Here is a 14,630-nt window from a genome sequence, read left to right as displayed (position 1 = left end):
TCTCACCAATCGGCAGACTTTACCTTTGTTCCTTACTCTGCGAACAACTCTGTCGACGGAGACTCTGTCAGTAACAAGAGCCCGACCGTCGGCACACGAGCCAAGAATACCACCTTTCAATGCACATTCTGCCTCCAGAGCTTTCGCAAAAGGTACGACTGGGTGCGGCACGAGCGCTCCATTCACCTCCCTGGGCTCGATTCCTGGATCTGCAGGGTCCCGCTGCCGCCAGACCAGTCCTTCCTGGTATGGCGCGTCAACCAAACACACCCGGAGTGCATCTTTTGCGGCGAACCATCGCCCACACACGACCACATCCAGTCGCACGAGTTTCAGACCTGCGCGGAGCGACCCGCCTCGGAGCGGACATTCACGCGCAAAGACCACCTCTGGCAGCACCTGCACAAGTTCCACCACTGCAACAAGTGGGACGGGTGGAAGCCGGACCTGGCGCTGCTCCAGCACAAGCAGGACAAGCTCCAGAGCCGGTGCGGCTTCTGCAACGTGTCGATGAACAGCTGGGAGGAGAGGGCGCAGCATCTAGCCTCGCACTTTCGTCGCGGCGCGACAATGGCGGACTGGTCGGGGGGTTCGGGCATTCGCTTGGATGACAAGGCAAACGCCAAAGCGAAGAGTTGATCTTAACGATGGGACGTGAAATGATACCAGGGAAATAATACAATGCTTCTTAATATATAAATCTATGACGACTCTTGTTGAAAAGTTAATCATTTTTGTTATAGACATGAGTAATGTACTCAGAATTCTTTGTGGCAGGCAGCAGACTGATCGAGCATATCTTCGACAGCCTAGTTCTTGGGTAGGTAGACGCAAAACTCAAGACCCTTGTTAAATGGCAGGGTCATTGTAATGAAGCCGCTATCCGGATTACGCATATATGTCAGCATCTCATCGTATCCCTCCGACACACTGGTGTTGTCCGCAATGACAATCGCCCCGCGCCGCATCTTCTGCTGCACAATCTTGAGCGTCGGCAGGGCCATTTCCGTCCAGACTAGACTCAAAGTTAGCAAAGCTCCTCGCGTTGTGACAGGCCCAACGCAGTATCACGTCGTCTCTTACTATCAAGAAGCAAGAGGTCAACCTCCTCCAGATTCTCCTTGAGCGTCTCCCTCAAGTCTCCCTCGCGCAGATCAATCGCCCCCGTCACCACTTCGCCGCACTCGGCCCAGTAGCCGCGCGCCCTCGCCGCCTTTGTCGGCTCGTACTCGGTGGCAATCACATTTGCCTTTTTGCCCCGGCCCCCTGCGGCGTTGGCGTTGGCGCTCGCGGCGAGGGCCAGGTAGATGGTGCTGACGCCAAACGACGTCCCGGCCTCGACAATGGTGCGCGCGTCGGCGGCGCGGGCCAGCGCGTACACGTACTGGCTCTTGTCCTGGTCCAGCGCGATGAACTTGTCGCGCACCGCCGCCTTCTTGGCCTCGTCCGAGGCGGCGCCCGCAAAGACGGAGCGGTCCAGGAGCTTCTCCTGCGCGAGCGACTCGGCGTGCAGCCGGTCGAGCAGGGCGAGGATGTGCGGCGGGGTGCCCTCCATGGGGTTCTGCGGGGGACGGGACGGCGTCATTTTTGGTCTGTTCTTGCTGGCTTCTTCTCAAAAGCGATTTTTCTTAATGGGATTCGAGATACTTTGGTTAATGCTGTGTGTAAGTGGAAGCCGGGATCCCTCGAGGAGTGAGCGGGGTCCTTCATCGGACTGCCGACGCTACTTATACACGGGCGCGCCGCCCGGTGAGTCGTTTGCGGCTGAGGTCGACATTTGCAGATGAATGTAAGAAAAGCCGAGGATGTGACTTTTCAAAAGGCGGAATTACATGCGCGCTCAATTTAGAAGACTGCTTCTGCCGTCGATTCTGCCATGCTTCGAGCGTGAACTGCACGCCCTTCTGTCGACCGGCCCGGGCACAATCGGACATAAACTAGGACGAGGCCGGCCGGGGGACCAGTAAGCCGATGCGGGGTGGTGTGAATCACCAGCGAGCAAAGGGCCGGCCTCGGATGCAGCCCAATTCCTGAAATGCCACACTGACACAGCCTAGCCGTCGCTTTCGCTTTGGAAGTGAGAGCACAGCCACTGCTCAACATGGCCCGATGTGGCAGCTTACGCGCACGCACCACTCACGAGTCTTGCCTGGGCAAATGATCGGTTCTCCGGCCCAAGCCGAGCACAAATACCCAAGGGCTTTGTCAAGCTTAGCCCAATGAAGGATGGGGCCGAGAGCAAAAGTTCCGCACATCCACTGCGCTGGTAGGGATTGCAACGTCCCTGGGGAAAAAACTTGGGTCCGTTGCTAGCGGGAAGGGCAGGCTCGGTGCACGTCGTAGCTAAGGTTAGTGCTTATCAGATCATCTGATAAGATGCATTCACGTTGACACGAGGCTAATACCCCCTTTCACCCCCGCCTCTGCGAGCTTCGCTCCACTGGACAATGTGTAACCGTACACAAGGGTGCTCTGATATATTTCTTTCTACTGGTAGCTACGTCGAATAAGAACGAGCCATTTAGATGTTCCCTGTACCTTGTTGGGTCATGATTATGCGCTGATGCCCCAGTGCGTCCTGGCGGTTGTGGCCCTGGTCACCCAATGTACAGTATACTCGTAGATGACACCCACCAAGTCGGATTTAAACGGTACAACCCGGCGACAGTACCCAGCCCCTCCTAAGATGCCAGAATACTATGCTGCAGGTAACCTTTGAGTGGGGGTTGAAGGATCAGGTACATAGCCTTCTTCTCTTCTTCGTATTGCTGGCCCTTGCCTGGCGCACAGTTTTCCATCTCTTGCAATGCTTCTCTCTCATGAGCAGTAGTCGACAAGATGAGTTACTCGCAGATGGTGCCTTTTGCGTCGCCGGCCCCGTTTCTGGTGCCGCCGCGAGCCGGTAGCGATGTTCCCTTGCAGACCCGCCGACAGCCGCCGCGTCAGAAGAAGCGGAAGGAGAAGAGACAAAGGAAACGTGAGGCTGATCGCGTGGCAGAGGACGTCATCACGCCAGTGCCACCAAGTGTCCAGCCCTGCGCAAAAAGATTCTACGACGATGACGACGACAGCGACGACGTTAGCTTTGAGGAATTCGAGAAAGATGCGCCAGAGGATCCGAACCACACAGGCTCTGCTGGCCAGCAGAGCATGCCCACTGGCGTCCAAAAGATTGAGCAAGTTACCCGCTCATGGACGCCGACCGCCGTGCTCGTCGCCTGGACGGGCATGATGCTGCTCGCCATGGCGCTCAGTCTCGACAGCCTCACCGTCTCGTCCTACCAGCCCTACGCGCTGTCCGAGTTCAACTCCCATTCCATGCTTCCCGCCATCAGCACATTGCAAAGCGTATTGTGAGTATTATTTCTTTTTTGCCGTGTCGGCCTCATTCCACCGGCGTCCCCTTGTCCTCACACATCAAACAGAAACGCAGCGACAAAGCCCGTCATGGCCAAGATTGCCGATGCGTCGGGCCGCGCCGAGGCCTTGAGCGTGTCGCTCGTGTCCATTGTGCTGGGCTTCGTCGTCAACGCGGCATCGCGGAACCTCGGCGCCCTGGCGGCCGGCCAGGTCTTTTACTCGGTCGGACAGGTGGGCGTTGTGTTTCTGCAGCAGATCCTGGCAGCGGACACGACGACGCTCGCGAACCGAGCGGTATTTGGCTCGTTGCTGTACGCGCCGCCCATCGTGACGGCGTGGATTGGCGGGCCTATGGTGGAGGCGCTCGTGCCGACGCACTGGCGATGGTAAGTTCAGACTCAAGGATATACGGAAATCGCGGAGCTAATTGTGTTTGCTAAATAGGGGCTATGGCATGTGGTAAGAGAAGCACCTCCGCAAGGACGGGACGCCGGAGTGATTAACCTGTTCTAGGGCGATAATTGTGCCTGTTGTGTCGATCCCGCTTCTCGTCTCGATCTGGGGCCACCAGAGGTCAAGAGACAAGACACGCATGGGCAGGGTGACGGACGTATTTATTTCAAAATGGGCACAGGCAGACATCCCCGGCTTGTTCCTCTTCGTCGCCGGCCTGGTGCTACTTCTGCTACCCATGACTCTCACCGTCCGCTTCCATGGCGGATGGACCTCGCCGCAGATCCTCGCCATGATTGTCGCCGGCACACTCAGCTTCACCGGCTTTGTCCTGTACGAGATGTACATTGCCCGCCATCCAATCATGCCCCTGCGCCTTGCCATGAGCAGGACCGTCGCCGCGGGCTGCCTGACCGAGGCCTTTTTCTTCCTGAGCTACTACCTCTGGCAGCCGTACTTTTACTCGTTCCTGGTCGTCGTCAACGGCCTGTCGCCCAAGGCCGCCACCAACGTCGTGGCGGCGCAGGGCGTGTCCACCGCCGCGATCGGCCTCGCGGCTGCGTTTGTGGTCAAGTACACCGGCAAGTGCAAGTGGGTGGTCGTCGCGGGCACGCTCGTCAAGCTGATTGGCGGGGGGTTCATGATTCGGTACTCCAACGGGGACGCCACGCTGGCGCAGATCGTCATGGGACAGGTTATTGCGAGCGGAGGCTCTGGCATGATTAGTATTGTTGCGCAGACGGCGGTGCAATCTGTTGCCAGTCACCAAGGTGAGTTTCTTCTAATCTTAGCAGCGCCTGAAAAGTGACTTACAAATCTTAGATGTCGCCAACGTGACGACGCTTTACGAAGCGGCGCGAGCTATTGGCGGTGCTATTGGAAACGCAATATCGGGCTTGATCTGGACAAGACTGCTGCTGGCCAAACTGCAAGCACATCTTCCAGAGGCGTCCAAGTCGCAGGCCACTGGCATACAAAACTCGTTCACTGTCGCCACCTCTTTTGCAGCGGGCAGCCCCGAGCGCATTGCCATCAACCAAAGTTACACCGAAGTCATGCATATTCTCCTCGTTGCCTCCGTCGCTTTTCTGGGCGTTTCATTCCTGGTGTCTTTGGCCATTGAAGACGTGGACCTGAAAGCCATCGATCAAGACCGCGCTCAAAGCGGTGTCATTGGTCGCCTCGACTTTAGAAGCTGGTGCAAGAAGAAACTATCACGGAAATGATGAATCGAAAGAGAGATGATTGTATTTCTTCTTTCCTCCTGCATCGGCCTCTACTGAACAGATCTGTGTGGGATGGGGCATCATGTGCTAGATTCTAGGAATATCAGTTCATATCGGGCTGCGTTGATCCGAGTACAGTCAACCAGGAGTAGTGAATTACGCCATTAATACTAATTACAATAACACGTCCGTGGTTCCTTGGGCTCGCCTAGGCCTCGTCGTCACCGAGCTCCGGATTAACCCTGACCAGGACCTTGCCGCGAGCATGCAGCCCCCCTAAATGCGCGTAGGCCTTCTGCGCGTCCTCAAACTCCCACACACTGTCGCGCACAACCCGCACATCTCCGGCTCCCAGCATGCCCACGATGCGCTGCCGGTCCTCCAGCGTAGGCGCCATCATGGAGACGCCCCGCCAGAGACGGCCGACGCCGCCCAGCCAGGTGCTCACAGGCCACCACTCGTTGAGCTTCATCTGCAGGACAGCGCGCAGAAAGTTGGGAACGGTGAAGTTTGGTGGTTTGATGCCCGCCGACGAGTATATCCCATCGGGGACGAGGTACGCGGGTGAGCCGAGATAGAGAGCCTGATGTCCCAGCGTGTCGATGACGGCGTTGAAGGGCTTGCTCTCGAAAACGTCTTTGAGATGGGCGGATAAACTGTCATGTTTCGTGTAGTCAATGACCTTGTGCACTGTTAATACAATCTACTTGAAGACGTCAAACACTGTGGCCACGCAAGCGCATACCTCGTCCGCTCCAAGACTTTTGACCAGTTCGATATTCCTCCCGCTGCATATACCAACCACATACCCAGAACCGCCCACGATGTTCCGCACCATTTGCACTACCATGGTCCCGATACCGCCGCTGGCTGCGTTTACAAGGACTCTGTCGCCCTCTTTGGCGCCAGACTCCTGGACTTGCTGCCACGCAGTCATGCCCGCCAGCAGGCACCCCGCCGCATCCCCGAAGTTGACATTCTCCGGTTTGCGCGCCACGTACTTGGCCGGGATTGCAATGTACTCTGCCAGCGCGCCTGTGCCCGTGGCGAGGGAGTGGCTCGCCGGCAGCATCGCCACAACCCTGTCGCCCTTGTGGAAGCGGAATGGCGCTGCTGAGCTGCTGCTGCTACCGGCCTCGCGCTCCGGATGCCACACCTCCTCGACGACACCGGAGAGGTCCATTTCGGGCACGCAGGTCTTGGTGCGCATAATTTGCGGAATGAGCGTCATTTGGAAAATGGCGCCGACGTTGAGCCCAACAAAGGCTGTCCTGACGAGTACCCATTCCTCCGGCGTCGGCGCATCGCGGGGCAGAGACGCGCGCGGTGGCAGAGACGGCCTGTCGAGGGTCGTAAATGTAAGTACCTGGGAGGGTTCGCCTCGTTTAGTAAAGACCCAGGCGCGCATGGTTTCGTGCTGCGACATTTTTACTTTAAACTGGCTAATAGTTTACATCGGAAGAAGGCAGCAGAAAGCGAGGGGCCGTGCGGCTGGCTGGCCGCCCGTATATAAAGAGGTTGGAACGCGCAGCTGAGGCTGAAAGAAGCCCATTTGCGTGGTCATTAGGGACATGTGCCGGATGAAATACAGCTGGCTTTTCGCGAGAGCGAGCGCCACAGCTGCGGCCTCGCACTCATACATGCTTCAGCTGCCACGTTTTCTCCCGCCTGTGCATTAAGCTGTTCGATTAGGTATCCGAGTGGGCCGAACCTGTAGCGGCGCTCCTCGCGCTGTGTCTATTACGAGTCCGGGCGGACGAATAGGCCTTGCACTAGGACAAGACGGCTGGAATGCGAGCCGACATCCAGAGCGACTTTTAGCTGCCCATTGCGTCGCCCAGTAGGGCCAGCAATGGTCTAATATGCTATCGCGATGCAAATCGGGCTTCGAATTAATTTCTAGAGAAAAAGAACTTTATATATTTCCACAACTCTTTATGGAAAGTGGTGTAATAATTGTCAGTGGAGTACAATCAACCAACCCTGGTGCCTGGGTGCGATGGTCCGTCGCCAACCCAACATTTGCAGCCACATTTTCAAAAGGGCCAACTCCAACCCAAAGATCCACTAGCTTGTCAGTATGCATATACTTTCTCGACGTTCCAAAAATCAGGCTGGCAAGTGATGCAGCAGCTGCCCGTATTACCAACTATTTAAGCCAGCTGTTGCCCGCGTCACTGGCCGCATAAACGACCCTGGACTTCATCCAAGAAATCTCTCAGGCTGCTATATCTGCCTTTCCTTTTCTTTGCCCCCAACATGAAGCTGAACATTCTTGCCGTCATCACGCTCCTTGGCTGTACCGCGGCCGCCGTTGTTATTGCGGACCGTCAGGAGACGTCTGGTAAAGACGATGCCAGCGTTATGTTGCGTGGCTGCAAAGAGCGCTTTATCGACTGTCAGGATTGCTATGATAGGTACTGGGCTTGTCAGCAGGACAGTATTCCGTCCTCGATCAACTGGTATGGGCCCGGTGTTTTGTTGCAAGCTTTACATAAATGCACTAACAAAGGAATAGCATTGCTTTCTGCGATGGATGCGGTGGCTGTTAAAGTGACATTCACATCGCATCTCCTTCCATAGCTTAGCTGGAGCCGTCTGCTTGCTTTCATACGCTTGTTTGCCAGTTATGTAAACCCTGCACACTGGGCACTTCTGTGTGTAAGCCAAAGTGAAGCCGGTGGCAAAACAGACGCGTTACTGGCAGCGTCACATTACCTCGTCCCTGGAACTTGTGTATTCTAGACAGCTGCGTATATCAGGTCAATTCAACATTGGTACTGATGTTTCTTTGATGCGTTATGGAGTGGTTCACTGCAAGACAGTCTGTAAGGAGCTCTATGGGCCGCGCCGCTCACAGCGGGGAACAGTCGGCGTCCGATTGGCCTCTCCGAGAGCCTTGCGAGCACCAAGGCACCAAGAGTAGCATTTTAGCTCCCCACGTTGGCGTCCTCGGCGGGGACTATGTGCAGCTACGCGGAATTGTCTTGCATCAACGTTGCCGTGGTTGCGTGTGTAGATTCGGTGGATTAGTCCCCAGTAGTGATGTAGTTAAGGCCGCCCACTGGACGCAGGCGTTATCATGGGGAGAAGGCACAAACATCGCTCGCCCTTGCTATTTTCCTTGGTCGAGGTGTGCGCCATTTGGCCTCCTCGTTGCAGCCGCAGTACCATTGGCCAAGGTGGAATTTTCCAGAATCATACTTAGAGAACAGTACCATTTTGTTAGGGCTGTTAGTTGGTCACCCTTTACTGTCGAAGCAAGGACTTCCTCGAAAAAGCGGCTTTCTCAGAATAGAATAGGACGAGTGAAGGGGAAAGTAGGCAGAAATGGCCATGAAAAGGGCACTGAAGCGCCGCCTCGGTGCTCAAGCACGGCTGCATGGATCCTAGTGATGAGACCTGCATGAAGCAGCTGTATAGCTTGTTGTCTGCCTTGCGTGGTGATGACGACAGCGTGTCGGTGTCTAGTCGGACGGGGGATTCGCCGTAACGCCATATTGAAGCATCTCTCTTCCCGCCCACGCCGCGGAGAACTTATGTAACGGGCGATAGTGAGCTCTCGCAGGCGCTCCACCCCGCCGATTGCGCAGGTGAAGGGACTCAGCCGAGAAAGCCTGCTGCCTACGTCCCCTCGCAGGCCTTCGCATTGCCCACCATCATTGAAAGCATACAGAGACATTAAAGTTCACGGCATGCGGTGGTGCGTCCATTTTCTCACTATCCGTGCCATCACCCTCCGTCTGAGTCGGTTATCGACTCGAGCGGAGCTCGCGCACTCCGCTGGCGCAACTATTATGCTGTGAGTGAGGCGGTGCTATGCGATGCCTGCTTGTCGTTTTGAATTACAAGTAAACCCGAGGAAACTCGGCATATCTACATATGGCGGCTCTTATTCTTCTAACACTATTTTGGGCTGGTTCTTTGATACTCGCATACTGTAATTCTTTGACAATCACTGTCTGCAAAGTAGCCTGCATCGCTATATATAAACCCAAACTTCATAGCCAAGAACACGAAGTATTGGCAGCTTTCCGCGCCAGGTATCCTCCAAACGCAGTTAAAACTCACCACTGTTCCTCACCAATGCCCGGACAGCTCAAGCCTACCGAAATTCTCGTCAAAGTGAGATGTGCTACAACCAATCCGGCAGACTGCAAATTTCCCGAGACGGGGCTCCTTATTGTCGCTATACTCAAGTTTCCCAACACACCCGGTCTGGAAATCAGCGGAGAAGTCGTGGCAGTTGGCAAAAGCGTTGCCTATGTCACCAGTGGTGTCACGGACGAGTGGATCCATGCGCTAGAAAGCAGATTTTAAGGACGAGAAGCCGGCTAGAAGAGCTAGGAAGGAATCTTCTCCTCCCCAGTGATCAATAATTCTACTTCTTCTTTAATTTCTCCCCTTTAAATAACTGATAACTACTCTACATTAATACTCAATTAGTTATTTAGGTAGAATAAACCTAAAATAGCGCTTATTACACTATATTTATTATAAGTCTAAGCAGATAACTAGGCCTCTTATACTAGGATAAGAGGCTAAAATATGAGCTAATATATAGAGCGACTTTTAGCTATATAGCATGTTACCTAGTAGGGCTAATATTGGTCTAAATATGCTGCTATAATTAATCTATGCTCTTATTAATTTCTGAAAAAAAAACATTTTTTTACACTACTCCTAAGGAAAAAGTGGTGCAATAACTGTAAATGAAAAAAAATTGTACGGGATGCTGACGAGTTGACTTACTCGGAAATTGATTTGTCTGATTTTCCATTTACTATGTGATTTGTACCTTTCCTAATTTGCAACTTTTCACTTTAATTTTGCCACGTCTTTTTTGTTGGTATTTCCTCCAGAGCTGAATAGCCTCGTTGAAGCGGAGCGGACGGCGTCCTTGGCACACATCACCATGGCGCCGCCACGGAGCTTTGTCGCCGAAGTAGCCTGACGAGTCAGGATAATTGCCAGAGGAGCGCAAACTCGTAAACCAAGCGACTCGCCAAGATGGGGCTGTGCCACGCAAAATCTACAATGTCCTCTTTTGCCTCTGACGGCCATCCTCCTGGTAGCTAGTACTGGCAACTGTTTTAAAGAGAATATTTGAACGGCATAGCCGAAACGCTTTGCGTCCAACTCTATTACACACAAAGGATCAGGCCAAGACACTGCGCAATCCTGCTGTGTGTGTTTAGTGCCTCGGCGCTGGAGAAGCATCCCGTTTCTGCGCCTATCACAGCGACCCGTCGTTCAAACGTTGTTTTATGCTTATCCACACAAGCGCCTTGGCTGTCCTGCGGAGGTGGCTGCCGATCCTAACAAAACACCGAAGCTGGGCTCTATTCCCAGACGAGCGGCAGTGAGCTGTCTGTTATTTCCTTGCGCGCAACAGATGCTATTCGCATCATGTCTCAGCAGAAGCGAGATGCGGGATACAAAATCGCCGAAACCCACATTCATAACTCTTTAGGTTCTTTGCACTTGTAACTAGTGTAAACTGGTAAGCTTTGGTAGGCAGGCCAGCCATGAGTTTTCGCCAAGCATCCTCATGGAGATTCAAGTTTTGCTAAAAAAGGGGCGGGCAATGTCGACATGTTGGACCGGCGAGCGATCAAATGAAAAAGTTCAAGGTTGCCAGACAGCGCATGTACCTTTGCCAAGAAGCCTTCTCCGCTCCTTCCTTGCATGTTTCGATGTCATCATCGGCCGAGACGGCCTCGTCTAGATAACCCTGTTCCCTCTTAAAAAGTCGCATGTCCCGCGAAATATCTCTATCTCAGATTGCCATGCGCTTGCATCTTTGTCTGTTCCATCCTTACCCGACACCGAATCGCCTTGCCGACACTACATGACATCGTTCCTCAAATATCAACGCCTGCTCCAGTAGCAGCATCCTTCAACATGGGCGCGTTTACAAAATTCGTAAATATCGTTGCGCCCAAGAGTAGCAAGTCTCCCGATGGCCGCGATCAATGGCCGTCGCGGGCCGCTTTCCTGCTCGCCTCCATGGGTGGCTGCGCGGGCATGGGAAACCTGTTGCGCTATCCCAGCCAGACGTTCAACAACCACGGGCTGCAGTGGTTCATTCCGTACTTGCTCTGCGTCTTCCTCATCGCCATACCGGTCCTGGTTCTCGAGATCGCCATTGGGCAAGCCTACCGCGGAGGCTGCGTCGTCGCCTACAACAACATCAACCACCGCCTCAAGGGCGCCGGCCTCTCGCTCATCTACGTCGGGACGGTGGTTAGTCCGTATTTTGTGGTCAACTTGGCGTGGATCATGATTTACTTTCGCAATTCCTTCAAGAGCCCTCTGCCTTGGACGGGCCGAAGCGAAGAATTTTACATGCAAGACGTCGTTGCCAATGTCGACCCGATCCCGGGCAGTTTCTCCGCCGACGGATCCTCGGTCACAAAATATGTCCAGTACCCTGGCGTGGCAGTCATTGGCGAGACTGTCGGCTGGGCTGTTTTCACCTGGTTTCTGGTGTGGATTTCCATCTTTCGCGGCGTCGGCCTTACAGGCCGTGTCGTGTACTTTACGATGGGCCTCCCTATTGTCATTACCTTTGTCCTCATCGGCCGAGCTCTCTCGCTCGAGAATGCCGCCCGCGGCGTTCGATACTTCTGGGCTACTTGGAACGGCAGCCAGCTGGCGAAAGGCACCATCTGGCAGACGGCATGTGGGCAGGTCTTCTTTTCCACGGGTGTCGGTTTCGGCTATTTCACGTCGTATGCATCTTACAACCAAAAGTACTCTAATGCGGTCATGGACTCGATCATGATTGTGAGTAGCAACGTCTTGTTCGAAAATGTTGCGGCGTTCATTGTATATGGCGTGATCGGCTTTCTCGGCATCGTACCTGGCAGTGGCGAGCGACTCGGCAGTTTTGTGGTGGGCTTCATCACACTGCCCACAGCCGTCACGCAGATGCCTGGTGCCAACTTCTGGGCCGTCATGCTGTTCTTTACTCTCATGGTTCTTGGATACAGCTCGGCTTTTGCCATGGTTGATGCCATTGTCACTTTAATCATGGATGCCCACCCGCGATTTAGTCGGCCGTGGGTAGTAACCGCTGTCGTGGTTGCATTTTTCTGCCTGACGCTGCCGTACTGCACAGAATTTGGATTCTATTTGCTGGGCGGCGTGGATCGCTGGATCAACGATGTAGGCCTGGTATTTGTCGTCTGGGCTGAGTGCGTTACATCGACAACACTGTATCGATGGCGCGACGTCGTTGGGCAAGTCGGCCTGCCGGCTTTCCTGACATTCAACGGCGGCTTCTTCGGGGGCATGGTGCTTGGCGTCACAATCGCACAGGCTGTTTCACCGGTTGCTGGCGCATGCGTAGGGTTTGGTATCTTCATCGTCGGCTTGGTTGGATCTGTACTGCTGGCGAGGACGCCCGATGCAGTAGCCCCCAAGTGGTGGAACAAGAGCGTCTTTGCCGCACGCGTTTGGTTCGTTGCTTTTTACTCGGTACGTGTACCCTCTGGCGAATTCCTCTGACAAAACTAATGCCAATTTTCAGGGTAATCAGCTTCGCCGCGACTTGAATGAGATTGTCGGGCAAGGTAAAAACTGGAAGATTCCGGCGTTCTGGGCACCGCTGGTTCGTTATATTGCGGCGCCGACACTGTCGATAGTGTACAGCTTCTCATATCCATCATTCTATGAGCTGCGAAACGATCCGCTCCATATTTTTGGATTTGCAGTTGGCCACATTGCTCTGATTCTCATAGGAGCCGGCCTGATTGTGCCGCGGTGGTTTGACATCCTGATTCCGCCGCCGCGACGCAGCGACGGCCATCATGACTACGGTGCCAATGTTTTGGTCCCCGCCGATGATGTTGCATCGACTAGCAGTATCGAAGCCGGAAATGGCAGTGACCAGGAGGCCAAAAAGCGAGGCGTGTAGGGTCAGCAGCGATGTAAATTGATACCTAGAGACGGAAGTGTAAGGTAGGGATGCATCACGGGGCCTGTGAGAAGTGGTCTGCAGGCCACCAGGCAGGTGGGAGGCTCCGCATGATTGAGGGACTCTGTTGAGACAAGCTTGGAAGCGTGCAGCACTGCACGGACACAAAGGTTGGAGTTTCTGGAGAATGACGCCGTTGGATTGGGCTTTTCTCGGTGCTGCAAACGATTGTTTCTTGTTTCTTGTTGCCTGGCGATTGGTGATTATCGAAGTAAATTCATAGACACCTCTACGGACATGCTGGCCATCAAGTCTACCAGTTTGGCTTGTGGCCAATTCCCAAGTCGCCACAAAAACAGCCAACTGTGACTAATGTACGGGCTGTGATTGGTGTTCAAGTCCTGAGAGCCGATTCCACATTTTGCTCGGCGGAAGACGGGATACAGAGTCAGGCCACCTCGCTGAGCCGAGCACTAAAACAGCGCTGAGCCACTGTGAACATGCACTGTAACATGCACCGGAGCACAGCACTTGGTTCTCATTACTAACCCGCTACTCTCCCCGACAAAGCTCCAACCAAATTCTATCATCAACATATCCTGCAATCCAACGACATGCGCCAGTCTTGCTCATAAACTCTGTTCCTACTCCCTTTTGCATCTGGAGAAGCTCATCCCTCCCATGCTTCCGCCACCATGAACGCCCACCTCTACATCGGCCGTCTTGCCGCCGCCCGCCACTGTGCCTCCCGCCTGGCAATTCGACAATTCTCAACCTCGAGACCAGTGTGCGCCGCCTACCAATCCTACGCCCTGCCGTCGCGCTCACCGACCGATGCGCGCGGCGGCGGCGAAGACCTCACCGAGACGTCGATTGCCTATCCCGAGCCTCTGCCCAAGGTCCACGAGACACGCCCGCCGCAGTCATCGCCTGCGTCGCCCGCACCCGCCTCCACCACGGCACCACCATCACAACCACCAGCACACGCTGCTGCCTCGCCCGCGCCATCGCTGACGCAGCAGCCCGCCGCCGTCGCCGACAAGGAGCCGCAAAAGACCAAGCCCACGCGGCCGCGGTCGAAGCTCCGGGCGCGCAAGGCCGCCATGAAGCTGACGCCCGCCGCCGTCGAGCAGCTGCGCAACATGCTGGACCAGCCCGAGCCCAAGCTCATCAAGGTCGGCGTGCGCAATCGCGGCTGCAGCGGGCTGGCGTACCATCTGGAGTACGTCGACAAGCCGGGCGCCTTTGACGAGACGGTCGAGCAGGACGGCGTCCGGGTCCTCATCGACAGCAAGGCGCTGTTTAGCATCATCGGCAGCGAGATGGACTGGGCAGAAGACAAGCTGAGCCAGCGATTTGTTTTTAGAAACCCAAACATCAGTACGTACTACCGCAACCATCTGCTCAACCTTGGCAACTGCATACTAACTGCTCCACAGAGGAAGAATGCGGCTGTGGCGAGTCTTTCATGGTATAGAAGAATACTGCCCCCCCCCCCTTCCATCGACGACTGTACATTTAATCATGGGCATTGGGCTCGGTATTGCGAAACCGATCCTGGAACCAACACATGACCTCGGCGGTACGGAGCAGCAAGCTCACAACTGCGAATTGAGGACTGATGCCACCAGCAGGGGACGACAGCAGCGGAAGAAACATTCAACGGCGTA

At 54.7% G+C, this 14,630-nt stretch overlaps 6 protein-coding genes across 6 annotated transcripts; 4 read left to right on the top strand and 2 right to left on the bottom strand.

The window, feature by feature from the left end:
- Positions 1-809: 809 nt before the first annotated feature.
- Positions 810-1,585, bottom strand: LMH87_007105 (uncharacterized protein; the record flags this gene model as incomplete). The annotated part of the gene is made up of 2 exons (XM_056192140.1): positions 810-1,015; positions 1,084-1,585. 2 exons carry the CDS (start codon positions 1,583-1,585, stop codon positions 810-812), a joined length of 708 nt encoding a protein of 235 aa, XP_056060388.1.
- A 1,253-nt stretch (positions 1,586-2,838) lies between these two features.
- Positions 2,839-5,039, top strand: LMH87_007104 (uncharacterized protein; the record flags this gene model as incomplete). Its single annotated transcript, XM_056192139.1, has 5 exons — positions 2,839-3,353; positions 3,426-3,746; positions 3,805-3,819; positions 3,874-4,583; positions 4,636-5,039. The coding sequence occupies 5 exons, from the start codon at positions 2,839-2,841 to the stop codon at positions 5,037-5,039; spliced, it is 1,965 nt and encodes a 654-aa protein (XP_056060387.1).
- A 208-nt stretch (positions 5,040-5,247) lies between these two features.
- LMH87_007103 (uncharacterized protein) lies at positions 5,248-6,465 on the bottom strand (the record flags this gene model as incomplete). The annotated part of the gene is made up of 2 exons (XM_056192138.1): positions 5,248-5,721; positions 5,785-6,465. 2 exons carry the CDS (start codon positions 6,463-6,465, stop codon positions 5,248-5,250), a joined length of 1,155 nt encoding a protein of 384 aa, XP_056060386.1.
- Positions 6,466-7,298: 833 nt separating this feature from the next.
- Positions 7,299-7,591, top strand: LMH87_007102 (uncharacterized protein; the record flags this gene model as incomplete). Its single annotated transcript, XM_056192137.1, has 2 exons — positions 7,299-7,501; positions 7,558-7,591. The coding sequence occupies 2 exons, from the start codon at positions 7,299-7,301 to the stop codon at positions 7,589-7,591; spliced, it is 237 nt and encodes a 78-aa protein (XP_056060385.1).
- Positions 7,592-10,943: 3,352 nt separating this feature from the next.
- On the top strand, positions 10,944-12,960 carry LMH87_007101 (uncharacterized protein; the record flags this gene model as incomplete). Its single annotated transcript, XM_056192136.1, has 2 exons — positions 10,944-12,521; positions 12,574-12,960. The coding sequence occupies 2 exons, from the start codon at positions 10,944-10,946 to the stop codon at positions 12,958-12,960; spliced, it is 1,965 nt and encodes a 654-aa protein (XP_056060384.1).
- A 695-nt stretch (positions 12,961-13,655) lies between these two features.
- LMH87_007100 (uncharacterized protein) lies at positions 13,656-14,437 on the top strand (the record flags this gene model as incomplete). Its single annotated transcript, XM_056192133.1, has 2 exons — positions 13,656-14,340; positions 14,400-14,437. 2 exons carry the CDS (start codon positions 13,656-13,658, stop codon positions 14,435-14,437), a joined length of 723 nt encoding a protein of 240 aa, XP_056060383.1.
- Between the last annotated feature and the right edge of the window lie 193 nt (positions 14,438-14,630).

This window comes from Akanthomyces muscarius, chromosome 1, assembly GCF_028009165.1.
Source record: "Akanthomyces muscarius strain Ve6 chromosome 1, whole genome shotgun sequence".
NCBI lineage: Eukaryota > Fungi > Ascomycota > Sordariomycetes > Hypocreales > Cordycipitaceae > Akanthomyces > Akanthomyces muscarius.
This window is presented reverse-complemented; position numbering and strand designations above follow the sequence as displayed.